The sequence below is a fragment of the Macaca fascicularis genome, chromosome X (genome assembly GCF_037993035.2).
Source record: "Macaca fascicularis isolate 582-1 chromosome X, T2T-MFA8v1.1".
Lineage (NCBI taxonomy): Eukaryota > Metazoa > Chordata > Mammalia > Primates > Cercopithecidae > Macaca > Macaca fascicularis.
In genome coordinates, this window is record NC_088395.1 from 110,600,369 (window position 1) to 110,615,223 (window position 14,855).

General features: G+C 43.8%; 2 protein-coding genes across 2 annotated transcripts in view; one reads left to right on the forward strand and one right to left on the reverse strand.

The window, feature by feature from the left end:
* The window catches only part of SLC25A53 (solute carrier family 25 member 53), a 56,202-nt gene that overhangs the window by 11,489 nt on the left and 29,858 nt on the right, over window positions 1–14,855 (reverse strand). The gene's annotated exons all lie outside the window — the stretch shown is intronic.
* ZCCHC18 (zinc finger CCHC-type containing 18) lies at window positions 149–3,185 on the forward strand. The gene is made up of 3 exons (XM_074029599.1): window positions 149–375; window positions 770–821; window positions 1,010–3,185. The coding sequence occupies exon 3, from the start codon at window positions 1,598–1,600 to the stop codon at window positions 2,720–2,722; it is 1,125 nt and encodes a 374-aa protein (XP_073885700.1). The 5' UTR covers window positions 149–375; window positions 770–821; window positions 1,010–1,597; the 3' UTR covers window positions 2,723–3,185.

Here is a 14,855-nt window from a genome sequence, read left to right on the forward strand (position 1 = left end):
CCCCTTCTTGCTAGCAGTAGCTTCGGGGCCGGAGGCTGCGCGGGGAGGCCGCCCCCTCGCCCCGCTGATTGGCCGCGTCGCCCGGCTCGTCACGCTCTTTTGTCTCAATGGGCAGAGACTGAAAGCAACCGCTGCTGCCCGGAGGGCCGAACTGGAGGGTGGGAGCAGCCTTGGCTGCCTTGGGAACCGCGCTGCCTCAACTCGGCTACCCCTTGCTGGGCGGTCATGCGAAGCACTCGCTAGATCTGGCAGCCCCGGGTCGCTTAGCGGCCGAGGAGGCGCCAGAGATACCGTTCCCCTGCAGAGCTACGGGGACCGGAAGGCAAAACAGAGCTGTCGACGCGGGAGCACATGCTGCCTACCAGTGGAGCGCAGGTAAAGAAAGAGCGCGCGATTGCCCGGCGCGGAGAGGGGTGGGGGAAGCCCCGCCAGGACTGGGCGGCGCCTGGCTTGGAGAATCAGTAACTGCGAGGCAGGGGATGGAGCATTCCCTTGGCCTGGTTGCGCTGAGGAAGGAGTTGTGGTTCATCCGGATGCTGCCAACTGGGTAGGATTTAGGATTTGCCTGGATTAAGGTGGGTCGTGGTGTTGTCGGAGATCGGGGGTGTTGTCGGGCATCGGGGGTGGGGGTGTGTTCGGGGAGGTGGCAAGGGGCGGGAGGAGACGATCGCAAGCTGCCTTGAACCCCTTTTGCATCTCCTCCTCTCTTCCTGGGAAGGAATATGGGGGTGGGAGGTTATCCAACTTCCAGTCTCTTTCTCCCTGGCAGGTCATCAAAGCCAAATCCGAACTTGGATTCTGTGCGGCGGATTGCAGAGCTGGTAGGGCGAGGGTCTCCCGGAGGAAATGTAAGGCGGGGTGGGGATGGGGGCAGGAGGCACTTTGGCTTGCGTTCAGAAGATGGGAGAGGGAATTTTCCGCCTGGTGACAGTGAAGCTGGTGGAGAGGAGGTATCAGGTTTTCAGATGAAGCTGCTTCCAATCCTTCCTTTCCCTCCTTCGCGTCACAGTCTTGAGGCCCTGAGGACTGGGACCTGCGACCCCCAGTGGACAAAAGTCGGCTCTACCCCAGAGGCTAATTTTCTCACGGCAGGCACCTGTTGCAGAGGCTGCACGTAAAATAAAGGCGAACGCTAGTTTCCGAGTTCATGTAAGAATCTGAGAAATAACGGGGGAAACGTTGACAAGGGGATGTGATTGAGACCTGAGGCCATGAGGTTAATGGTTTCTTATTACCATAAATCTGTGACCCACAACCATTGAGTTCCGTTTTGAGGGCCCAGTATAAGCTCCAAACACTATGTCATCTAGAATTAGAAGCAACAGTTGTCGCCCCTCCTGGAGTACAGGCAGGAGTGGATGGATGTGGCTCTGAAAAACTACCTACTAGTCCAAGGAAACCTGCTAGCTCTGGAATGTTGTAATTGCCAGTCTCCTGCAGGGTATTGTTAAGGCACTGGGCAGATATAAAATGCACTACAACGTTATTCAGGAAGATCGAGAATGCTACTACAGACTGCTTCCCCACAGCCCACTATCTTATTAACCGTTTTTATTTTCCTTAGAATCCCTACTGAAATACAAGGCAGGCACAGCCCATGAACGTTGCTTTGGAGAATCCTGCAGATAAGGCTTTTCCAAAAAGCGCGAGTATCTTGTTGTATTCAGATACCCTATCGTCGTCAGTCATGGCTAGCATCATTGCGCGTGTGGGTAACAGCAGGCAGCAGAATGCACCTTTGCCGCCTTGGACCCATTCCATGTTGAGGTCTCTCGGGAGGAGTCTCGGTCCTTTCGTGGTCAACATGGCAGAGAGAAACATGAAGTTGTTCTCGGGGAGAGTGGTGCCAGCCCAGGGGAAAGAAACCTTTGAAAACTGGCTGATCCAAGTCAATGGGGTCCTGCCAGATTGGAGTATGTCTGAGGAGGAAAAACTCAAGCGCTTGATGAAAACACTTAGGGGCCCTGCCCGGGAGGTCATGCGTTTGCTTCAGGCGGCCAACCCCAACCTAAGTGTAGCAGATTTCTTGCGGGCCATGAAATTGGTGTTTGGGGAGTTTGAAAGCAGTGTGACTGCCCATGGTAAATTTGTTAACACCCTGCAGGCACTAGGGGAGAAAGCCTCCCTTTATGTGATCCGTTTAGAGTTGCAGCTCCAGAATGCTATTCAGGCTGGCATCCTAGCTGAGAAAGATGCAAACCAGACTGGCTTGCAACAGCTTCTTTTAGGCACCGAGCTGAATAGGGACCTGTGCTTCAGGCTTAAATTTAAGCATCTTCTCAGGATGTATGCAAATGCGCAGGAGCGGCTTCCCAATTTCCTGGAGTTAATCAAGATGATAAGGGAGGAAGAGGATTGGGATGATGCTTTTATTAAACGGAAGCGGCCGAAAAGGTCTGGGCCAATAATGGAGAAGGCAGCCAGCCCTGTGGCATTTCAGGGTGCCCAGCCAATAACAATCGGCAGTGCTAACTGTAACTGCAACGTGATAGAAATAGATGATACCCTTGATGACTCCGATGAGGATGTGATCCTGGTGGTGTCTCTGGACCCTCCACTGACACCCACAGGTGTCCCTCCCTTCAGAGGAAGAGCCAGACCTCTGGATCAAGTGCTGGTTATTGATTCCCCCAACAATTCTGGGGCTCAGTCTCTTTCTACCAGTGGTGGTTCTGGGTATAAGAATGATGGTCCTGGGAATATTTGTAGAGCCAGGAAGTGAAAATACACAATCTGCTGTTCATATTGTGGTAAGGAGGGCCACTCAGAAGAAACCTGTGACAATGAGAGCAACAAGGCCCAGGTTTTTGAGAATCTGATCATCACCCTGCAGGAGCTGACACATACAGAGGACAGGTCAAAAGACGTCCCTGGAGAACACAGTGATGCTTTTGAGCCACAGTAAGGATCTAGACCCAGCCCTAAATGAGTTCTTAACTGTATTCAGAGTAATGAGAATAACAGGAGAGGAGGGTGGGTTTCTAACTGCATGAATCCACAAAGCAGTTTTCCTTTGGGAAAGAGAAGAGGTCTTTCATACCAGCACAGTGGAGGGGAATGGTGTGACCTCTGTCCATGCTCCCTTCTCTGCTGGCTTAAGAGTCTGTTCTCCATGTGTCTATTTCTTTGATGACTTTCTACTTTTTATGAAAGGAGCATCTTTTCAATAAACCTTCAAAAATAAAGGAAGATACAAAAACTAAAGTACAAATTACCTGAAACTCAGCACCCTTTTTTAACCATTGTCAGCCCTTTGGTGAATGTCCTTCCAGATATCTCCCTGTACCTGTGTACCCAGATAGATACATGTATAGATAAGAGTGATCAAATATAAATGCTGTTCTATACTGTGTATTTTTCACCAAATAATATATCTTGTGGACTTCTATGTCAATGAATATATATAAACATCTTATTTCATATCTCTGTGTGATGTTACTTTTAGAAAGATAAAGAAAAATGAAACTAAATATAGAAGCTATAAGTGGGGGTCATACTAGGAGGATGGGTTTTTATCAACCTCATTTATAGGAAAGGAGAAAGGAAACTGAAATGGACTGAATATCTCCCATACAACCCCTTAACACAACTGACCTGTCTCCTAGGTCATAGAGCCAACTCCTGCACCCATGAGTTAATAATGTTCCAATGTTTTCTTCTTGAACATATCATGAGACATCAGATGGGGAACAGCAGGGACAAAAATTGAAAATGGGTATTCCAGAGGCTCCATTCCTGTTTGTATTGGGAAGGGACAACTACTCCTGCCCCATCTCTTGACCTCAGATTAGAGGGTGATAAAAGATGACATGTGACCTCTATCCCCGAGGGTCCCAACTTTCTTGTAGGTACAGTTGTCCCTATCCTCACAAAGAGGTCAAGACTGGCAAGGTGCAGGGAGGAATGATTTCATTTAAGGCAGGGAGTGGAGTGAAATGAATGCAGACCTGAGGACCTGAGGGAGTTTGCCTGGGAGGAAAGAGGGGGCCCCTGGGCTGACGAGACAGGGTGTGCAGCAGCCAGAGCTGGCACCTCAGGGAAAGGAGCACAGAGCTATGTAGGTGGAGGACAGAAGGACAGGGGGAGAGGGGAAGGGGTATGATGGCCAGGCTGGTGGGCTCCCATCTACAGTGACAGGGACAGGAGGCCTGGCAGAAACTGCAGACCCACAGGTTTCACACAGAACCCTGGGCTATGTGGTGGGAGGAGTGGAGGTTGGGACTCTAATTAGGCTAGCAGACCGATGGGGGACAAAAGGGTCTAGGCTGAGTCCCCCAGGGAGGAGTAGAAGCCACACACTGCAAGGAGCCCAATGCAGCCTTCCCAGGGCTGCCAGGCCCAGAATCTGCCTTGGAGTGCTCTCCTTCCAGAATCACCCCCAACTCTGCTCTTCCCTGGTCCCTTTCTCTTGCTTCATCCACATCCCCATAATCCCATTCCTATCCCCACTGCTCCATCCATATCCCCACAATCTCATTCCTATCCTCACTGTTCCATCCATGTCCCCACAATCTCATTCCTATCACCCTGCTCCATCCATATCCCCACAATCACATTCCTATCCCCTCTGCTCAATCCATGTCCTCACAGTCTCATTCATACCTGCCCTGCTCCATTCATATCCCTACAATCCCATTCAGTTCCCTCCTGCTCCATGCATATCCTCACAATCTCATTCAGATCCTTCCTGCTCCATCTGTATCCTCAGTCTCATTCCTATCCCCCTGTTCCACCCATATCCCCACAATCTCATTCAGATCCCCCCTACTCCATGCATATCCCCACTGTCTCATTCAGATCCTTCCTGCTCCACCTGTATCCTCAGTCTCATTCCTATCCCCCCGCTCCATCCATATCCCCACCGTCTCATTCAGATCCCCCCTCCTTCATCCATATCCCCGCAATCTCATTCAGATCCCCCCTGCCCCATCCATATCCCCACAATCTCATTCATATCCCCCCTGCTCCATCCATATCCCCACAGTCTCATTAAGATCCCCCTGCTTCATCCATATCCCCGCAATCTCATTCCTATCCCCCTTGCTCCATCCATTTTCTCACAATTGCACTTTACCACCACTCCCCTTCCCTGGAGCCACACTCACCTCTTGGTGGGGGGAGATGGAGGCTCAGCCTCATGTGCTCTGCCCATCATCACCTCCCCCTCCTCAGCATTCCATGATGGCCTTAAGCCTCAGCCTCCTTAATGCTCATGTCCAGTAGACTGGGAGGGCCCCTCTGCCTCTGACCTTTTAGCTGAGAACTGAGCAGGAGTAAAGGTTCAAGAGACCCACTTTTTGCATCCATCTGGGGCACCTCTGGCCCCTGGCAGCCACCTCCATCTCACCACAGGCGAAGAGGAACCCACCACCCAGGCAGGAGGCAGCTTCATCAAGCCCCCAAAGCCACAGGGTCCCCCAACACTACCTGGCTCTTACAGCCCCTTATTCCTTCCTACCTCTCCTGCAATCTATCCTTGGAGGGGATTTGCCCACTCATCTCTCCAAGATTAGAATATAGTTCCACTTCCTGCTCACCTTTTCTCAAATTCAATCTATAAATGCTATTGAATGATTTACCTAGATATGCTGTCATGATTTCTTTCTGAAATCAGGTAGAATGAAAAGAGGAGTAAATGCTACACCTACCCCCACCCTCCTTTTCACTGGAATTAGCTTGGAGGTTCAAGATCATTACTTTGAAACCCTGCTCTGTAATTCATCCCCTTTCCTTCCCCCCTCATCCTGTCCTCTGTTGTGTAAACCTGAAACTGTCTAAATTTTTACTTCACCAAAATGATGCAAAAGTGATACTTTTTATTTCATTTTGTGTCACACTGGCTTTCCTTTATTCAAGAAGTATGTATTTTGCCCAATTGGAAGACATAGAAGACTTGGAGTGATCACAGGGTTAAGTGAAAGAAGGCTTTTAGAAAATTTTGTGTTCAATACCCTTCATTTATAATTATTGTTTTTTCCTTTCCTTTCTCCCTTCATTCTCATTAGTCGCTAAGAGATGAAAATTGCTCTTTTGTCTTGTCAGGAGACACCAGCCTTTGAATGACCTCCTTTTGCATTATCTCCCTCCTTCTTGATACTATTTTCCCTTGTTTCCATGACATCATCTCACGGTTTCCCTCTCCCAGATCTTTTTGGTGCCTACTTCTCAGTCTCTTTTGCTGAATATTCTTTCCCTTCCTGATCCTTCCGCAATAGCAATAAAAATTTAAATCACTGCAAGTACGATTTATTCCAAGCTTATTACATGCCAAGCACCCAGTGCCAAACCTTTAAAACGCATTATTAGCTTTTCATAGCAACTCCCTCAAGATAAGTATTACTTTCTATTTCTAATTTGCTACTAATTTAATTACTATTAATTGACACATATTTCAGATGATGAAACAGGCCGGGAAGTTAGAAAACGTACTTAGGATCATGTAGTTATTTAGTGGTACTAGTCAAGGATAAGACACTGGACTGACTGACCCCAAAGTCTGTGTTCCTTACTTGAGTTAGCCCTCATGTGCACAGGACCCTATGAGGTTGGTGTTATTATTATATAGAGATGATACGTGAGGAAAACAAGGTCAACAGACATAATTAGCCAAACGTCACAGCAGCAAGTGGCTTGTGCGCCATACACAAGGATGCAGCCTTTAAAGAATACTTGTTTGACACAGGCTTTTTCCACCTTTCTTTCACATTCTCTCCTTGCTGCAGCTATCCCTCCTGCTGCCTGGCAACCATCCCTTCTCCCTTCAGAGTTGCATTATCACATTCAGTTCAGGTATCAAGTTTCCAGTCTATGCTTTTGGTGCAAATGGTTTTGAATTTGAAGTATGCAAGAGGAGACAGCTGCAACAGTGAGTGGAGGAGAGATAAATTGTTCAATTTGTGGTGCTGGGGAGAACTTCATTACCTGATTGGAAAAAAGGCCAGTTTCCTTTCTCCCATGACACTAAATATGAATCCCAGACACATTTGAGAAGTAAATGTAGATTTTATGCAATTATGTACTAATCATATATTTTTTCATATATTTTTAATCATATATTTTGTTGTTATGAAATGAATAAAAAGAATCAAATGTTCAAAAGCAACCCCTTTGAAAGCTGCAACACAATACATGTTAAATCTCTGGGTTGGAGAGAACTTTCTATAGTTAAGACTAATGAAAGAAAGTATAAAGGAAAAGATCGATAATTCAGAAGACAGCATTAACAAAAATACCAACAGTAAGCTGAGAAACACTGGCAACAAATATGATGGACAGGGGGCAGGGTTGGCAACAAATAAGAGAAGCAATAATAACAACAAATCTGTATTGTGTTTAGACAGTTAACATTTATTAAGGTCTTACAAAGTGCCAGGCATATTCTACAAGCTCTACATGGCTTTATCCTTCATCCCATTCTTACAACAAGCCCTGAGATAAATCTTGTTTTAAAATTTCCACATTATAAAACACTGTAACGGGGGGGGGCGGTTGGGGCGGAGGGAAGTGCATAAAATATAAATTTACAACTTAACAAATTATTATAGAGCAAATTACCATAAAGATCAAGAAACAGAACACACCAGAACTCCAGAAATTCCTGTAAGTCCTTGCCCAATCACAACCTCTTTCCTCTCTCCCAAACCAAACCAAACAAAACACTCTCATGACAGTTTTGGCTATTGCTTTCTTACTTTTCTTTATAGCTTTACCACTCAAATATAGATGCCCAAACACTATTGTTTCTTGAGCTTTATGTAAATAGAACCATAATGCATATACCCTTCTGTATCCAGCTCATTGCCCTTACAATTATCCTTCTGAGATTCAACCTGGTTGCATGTGGCATTGGTTCATCATTCTCAGTATTGTGTTTTCTATGACTTTATAAGAATTTATCCTTTTACTGTCGATGGACATTTGGGCTGTTTCCAGTTTGGGACAATTATGAAAACTGTTGCTAAGAACATGTTTTTAATGTTTCCTGGTACATATGTGCACACACAACGTATATATGTAGGAGAGGAATTGCTGGCTCATAGATTATGTATATTTTCAACTTCACTAGACACCACCAAACTGTATACCAAAGTTGTACCAATTCCCACTTCCACCATCAGTGTTTGAGAGTTCCTGTTGCTCCACATTCTCACAAACACTTGACACTGTCAACAAAGCTTCATAACTTTTGCTTCAGGTTTTGTATGTCTATTATTACATTTCGTTCAAGGTAATTGTGTATGCTACTATAAATGAAATATTGGTTTAAATTTCATTTTCTAAGTGCTTATTGATGGTGTATAGAAATATAACTGGTATTTTGATGTTGATATTGTATACTGACTTTGCTAGTCTCTCTTAATAATTTTAATCTGTAGCTTCCTTAGAATTTTTCTGCATACACAAGCACATCATCTGTGAATGATGGCAGTTTTACTTCTTCTTTACCAATCCATATACATTTCTTTTTCTTACCTTACTGCATTGACTGGGACCTAGAGTACAAGAAGTAGTGAGAAGAGACATTCTTGTCTTATTCCTGAACTCAAGGGGACCACTTTGAACAATTCAACGTTAAGTGGATGCTTGCTGCAGGTTTTTAGTAAATACCACTTATCAGTTTAAAAATGTTTCTTTCCATTCCTAATTTACCATATGTTTTTAAAATAATCAATGGATGCTGAATTTTATGAAATGCTTTTTCTGTATCTATTAAGATTATCATATGCTTCTTTCTCATTTATTAGGTAAAATGCTAAATTACATTATTTGTGTTTCTAATAGTAAACCAACCAGGCATTCCTGGAATAAACAAGATTTTGTCCTGATTTATTACAATTGTTATATATTGCTGGATTCAATTTGCTAATATTTTGTTTAGGATTTTTAGATCTATGTCTGTAAGAGAGAGTCACCTATAATTTTCCTCTCTGTATAATGTCTTTGTGAGATTCTGGTATCAAAGTTTTGCTGGTCTCCTAAAACTAGTTGAGGAATACAATTCTCCTTTGGCTTTCTTCATTTAAAAACCAGGCAACTGAGGTCCAAGGTGTTTAGATTATTTTTCATAGCTGCATTAAATCCAATTATTTACTTGTATCCATGATTTATTAAGCCAGCCTCTTTAGAGCTAGTCATTACCTTGTTTCCATTGTTTCACCGTTATAAACCCACTGAGAACAGCATCCTTACTCAAATACAGGTTTGTACATGTGAACAATTATTTCCTGAGGATACATTCCTAGAGGTGATGTTGCTGGAACAAGCACTATGTTTCACAGGAACCAGAGCAGAAAGAGAGGTGGCCTGTGGCACATCCTACTTTAGTAGCTCTGGCTCACATTCAGGGCCCTTCCTCATCTCTTAACTTGCTGGGAATACCCTTTAACTCTGAGCTACTAGAGACTTCAATACTTAAAAATATTTAAAGGTCAATTCAGCTCTAAGAAACTCTCCAAATTAAGTTTTCAAATGATTTGGCAGGAGGAGGGGGTTGTTTTTAACATTTTCAATGGAACTTTCCAAACCCACATGAAATTATAGAAAATGAATGATGAATCCCCATGTACCCATCACTCAGCTTCAAGAATTATCAATGTGTTGCATAACTTGTCTCATCTATAGTCCCCCACATTTTGATGAAGTATTTTAAAGCAATTACTAGATATCACATCAAATGGTATGATTCATATATATATGTGTGTGTGTGTGTGTGTGTGTGTGTGTATATATATATAGACAGAGAGAGAGAGAGAGAGAGAGAGATGGCAATCGTACTCTGTTTCCCAGGCTGGTCTCAAATTCCTGACCTCAAGTGATCCTCCCGCCTTGGTCTCCCAAAGTGTTGGGATTACAGGTGTGAACCACCATCCCTGGCCTGATTCTTCTGTATTCTACCCATGGTTCTACCTCCCCTTTTTGTTCCAGAATTTTTATTGGGGTAAAAGTTACAAAAAATTCACCATTTTGACCATTTTAAAGTGTACAATTCAGTGGCATTTAGTACACATTCCAAATATTTTTTATTTGTACATTTCTTATATTCTGAGTCCATTTTTCCAGAATTTTATTAGCTTTTTGTACAAATTTAGATGTCTCCTGATTTCTTTTTTTTTTTTTTTTTTTTTGAGATGGAGTCTCGCTCTGTCACCCACGCTGGAATGCAGTGGTGGGATTTCTTCTCAGCAGATGCAGACACTTCTCTGAAGACCAACAGCAGAATTGAAGTCTCAGGATAGGTAAAAGCTTCTGTAAACATCCAGATCCACAGCCCCAACCACTTTCCCTTCACCCTGGCTGAATACCACATCTTGAGGCAATCAACTACTAAAAGGCTGCTCAAACTCCCTTTTTTCTGTAATGAGACTACTTCACCCCCCTTTTTATTTGGCTACTCTAAATTCTCCTTTTAAAGGAATACAACAGCCCTCAATGACTTCTTGAGGAAAAAGAAGATAATCACAAATTCAGTTTCAACAAGCAGGACATTTTGCTACACTGTACCAACTAAGCCATGTTCCTCAATCCAGCTTTTGGGAGTCTGAGAGGAAATACCTCTCAGAGCAGGGAGTCAAGGAGATATATTTGTATTCCAATCTGAAAACTGTACTTTGTATAAAGGTGGCTGGTCAGGTTGCTTGTGGAGGGGTTGGGTGGTTGGACAAGAAGAGGGATGTGATTTGGGCATTCCTGAACCTTTGGCTCCTTATCCTCACAGGAGGAAAGGAACTTGGGCAAAGTAGTTAACTTCTCCGCTTCAGCTTCCTGATCAGTAAAACGGAGACAATAACAGGAAGTCCCTGACAGGGTTGTGGTGAGAATTAAATGAAGGAACACTTGAGAAGTCTTTAAAAGAGCGCCTGGTGCACTGTAAGTACTGTGCCACAGAATGCCATCATAATGACACCAATCGCCTCTCTCCAAACTCTCTGAGCACCCTTGTAGATGGATTACCTAAACCATCCCTCCCAGACCCTTCACATAGGATGTCATTAAAGGCAGTAAAGCTACTCTCTCTCGTGTGCAGGGGAAAAGAATATAATCCCTTTATAAGCTAACCAAATATATTCTCTCAGAGCACGAACTGCCCTTGCATGAAGAACATACCTCTGGGGATGCTTGCTTAGTTGGGGAGGTGAGTGAGGCTCTCTGGACCTAGCTGAGATGGCCCGGATCTAAAGAAAGAGAGCAGCTCAAATTCTCCACAGAATAACTTAGAAACTTTGAAGGATGGGAGCTGGTAAGCCAAAGAGGTGAGGGAGCTCTAGGGTCAGGCAGGAAGCTCAATGGAAGAGAAATTTGAGATAAATTGTTCTAATATTCTTCTGTGTAGTTTGCTGATTTGTTGATTTTTTTTTTTTTTACTTTTTTTTCCTTTTTTTAAATTATACTTTAAGTTCTGGGATACATGTGCAGAACGTGCAGGTTACATAGGTATACACATGCCATGGTGGTTTGCTGCATCCATCAACCTGTCATCTGCATTAGGTATTTCTGCTAATGCTATCCCTCCCCTAGCCCCCCACCCCACAACACGCCCCACTGTGTGATGTTCCCCTCCCTGTGTCCATGTGTTCTCATTGTTCAACTCCCACTTATAGGTGAGAATGTGCAGTGTTTGGTTATTCTGTTCCTGTGTTAGTTTGCTGATAACAATGGTTTCCAGCTTCATCCATGTCCCTGCAAAGGACATGAACTCATCTTTTTTTATATCTGTATAGTATTCCATGGTGTATATGTGCCACATTTTCCTTATCCAGTCTATCATTGATGGGCATTTGGGTTGGTTCCAAGACTTTGCTATTATGAATAGTGCTGCAATAAACATATATGTGCATGTGTCTTTATAGTAGAATGATTTATAATCCTTTGGGTACATACACAGTAATGGGATTGCTAGGCAAATGGTATTTCTGGTTCTAGATCCTTGAGGAATCGCCACACTGTCTTCCACAATGGTTGCACTAATTTACACTCCCACCAACAGTGTAAAAGTGTTCCTATTTCTCCACAGCCTCGCCAGCATATGTTGTTTCCTGACTTTTTAATGATCGCCATTCTACCTGGCATGAGATGGTATTTCATTGTAGTTTTGATTTGTATTTCTCTAATGACCAGTGATGATGAGCGTTTTTTCATGTTTGTTGGCCGCATAAATGTCTTCTTTTGAGAAGTGTCTGTTCATATCCTTTGCCTACTTTTTGATGGGGTTGTTTTTCTCTTGTAAATTGGTTAATGTTTTACTGGTTAGCCTTTCAAAACAATTTCTGGCCAGGCACAGTGGCTCATGCCTGTAATCCCAACACTTTGGGAGGCTCCGGAGGATTGCTGAAGCCAAGAGTTCGAGACCAACCTGGGCAACCCAGCAAGACCCCATCTCTACAAAAAATAAAAATGAAAAAATTAGCCAGGCATAGTGGCACATGCCTGTAGTCCTAGCTGCTTGGGGAACTGAGGCAGGAGGATCATTTGAGCCCAGGAAGTTGAGGCTGCAGTGAGCTATGATCATGCCACTACACTCCAGCCTGGGTGACAAAGCAAGACCCTGTCTCAAAATAAAAATAAATTCAATTAAAAAATTTATTATAACATTGTTTAGTGTAGTACATGCTCAACTAAAAAGAAATAACTTTTTTTTCTTTCTTTTCTTTTTTTTCTTTTTTTGAGACAAAGTCTCATTGTCGCCCAGGCTGGAGTGCAGTGGCATGATCTTGGCTCACTGCAACCTCCACCTCCTGGTTTCAAGAGATTCTATTGCCTCAGTCTCCCTAATAGCTGGGATTACAGGCACACACCACCATGCCCAGCTAATGTTTATATTTTTAGTAGAGAAGGGGTTTCGCCATGTTGGCCAGGCTGGTCTCAAAACTCCTGACCTCAAGTGATATGCCCACCTCGGCCTCCCAAAGTGCTGGAATTACAGGTGTGAGTCACCACACCCAGCCCAAAAAACACCTTTCACAGAAAGGGGAAAAAGTAGAAGTGAAAGTTCCCCAGCTCCCCACAGTCTGGTCTGGGGTGTGTTCTTCCAGATGATGCTTTTACACAAACACAAACATATCTATTCTTGTTCTTTTTCTATAAAAGTTGGGTCATAGCAGGTACATGGTTCTGAGACTCTATTTCGTATTGCCTGCTGTGCTAAAATAAACCCTCTCCACTGTCCCAAACCTTCAGCAACATCCTGCTACTTGCTTTGTGCTGTTTATGCTCTTTGGACCAGCTGCTTGAGAGTTTTCTCTCAGTGAAAGGAAGAAATTATAGTTTCACCTCACTACAATCATATGGTAATAACAGCTACTGCTTATGGTACCCCTAGTGTGTCTAGCAGTCTCTTTGGTGCTTTACTTGAATTCTCATACCCATTCCTCACAACAACCCCTTCGAAGTCGGTCCCACTATTATCCTATGTGGGTTCACAGATGAAAACTCAAGACTCAAAAGGTAATGAGTGGGAAATTAAGGAGAAAAGCACATATGCTGGAGGCAGGACTTGGGCATTCAGCATCTCCTTAAATCTTTATAATGACCTTATGAGGGAGCTTTCACCCCAAATGAGGACACTGAGGCTGCAGAGTTCACAGAACAAGCAGCATTCCTGTTCTCTGCCAGGATGAAGCCACTGAGAGTTCATAAGTACATCCATCCCTTTCCGTAAAACTTGATGAAAGAAAGCTAGCAAAGATCTGAAAACATGGAGGTACACACAGTGCTCAGTGATTGCAAAACTCAATATAATAAAGATGTCAATCTTCCCCAAAGTTATCTATAGATTTAACCTGATTACTATCAAAATCTCAAAGGGATTTTTCACAGATATACACAAGTTGGCCCAGCATGGTGGCTCATGCCTGTAATCCCAGCACTTTGGGAGGTTGAGGCGAGAGGATCACTTGGGGCCAGGAGTTTGAGACCAACCTAAGCAACATTACGAGACCCAGCCTCTACAAAAAAAAAAAAAAATTAAAAATTAGCCAGTTGTGGTGGCACATGCCTGCAGTCTTAGCTACTTGGGAGGCTGAGGTGGGAGGATCATTTTAGCCCAAGAGTTTGAGGCTGCAGTGAGCTACAATCACGTCACTGCACTCCAGTCTGGGCAAAAGCACTTGTTAGGGGGAGATAGAAGAGGAAAAGAAACTCTCAAAACTCAACAGTAAAAAAGACATAAAGATGTATATGTGCCACATTTTCTTAATCCAATCTGTCACTGATGGACATTTGGGTTGATTCCAAGTCTTTGCTATTGTGAATAGTGCTGCAATAAACATACGTGTGCATGGAAGGGGAACATCACACACAGGGGCCTATCATGGGGAGGGGGGAGGAGGGAGGGATTGCATTGGGAGTTATACCTGATGTAAATGATGAGTTGATGGGTGCAGCACACCAACATGGCACAAGTATACATATGTAACAAACCTGCACGTTATGCACATGTACCCTACAACTTAAAGTATAATAATAATAAATAAATTTAAAAAAAAAAAAAAAGACATAAAGATTCCATTAAAAGGCTTGGCACAGTGGCTCACACCTGTATTCCCAGCACTTTGGGATGCTGAGTTGAGAGGATCACTTGAGGCCAGGGGTTTGAGACAAGCCTGGGCAACATAGTGACACCCTATCTCTAAAAAAATTAAAACATTAGTCAGGTATGATGGTGCACATCTGTGGTCCTGGGTACTCAGGAGGCTGAGGCAGGAGGATCACTTGAGTCCATGTCAAAGTTTCAGTGAGACATGATTGCGCCACTGTACTCAATCCGGGTGACAGAGTGAGACCCTGTCTCCAAAAAAAAAGTAAAAAATAGATTCCATTAGAAAATGAGCAATATATGAACAGAATTTCACCAAAAAGAA

Coding starts and splice junctions, on each gene's coding strand:
- ZCCHC18 (XM_074029599.1), top strand. CDS start 1,598: ATGAACGTTGCTTTGGAGAATCCTGCAGATAAGGCTTTTCCAAAAAGC.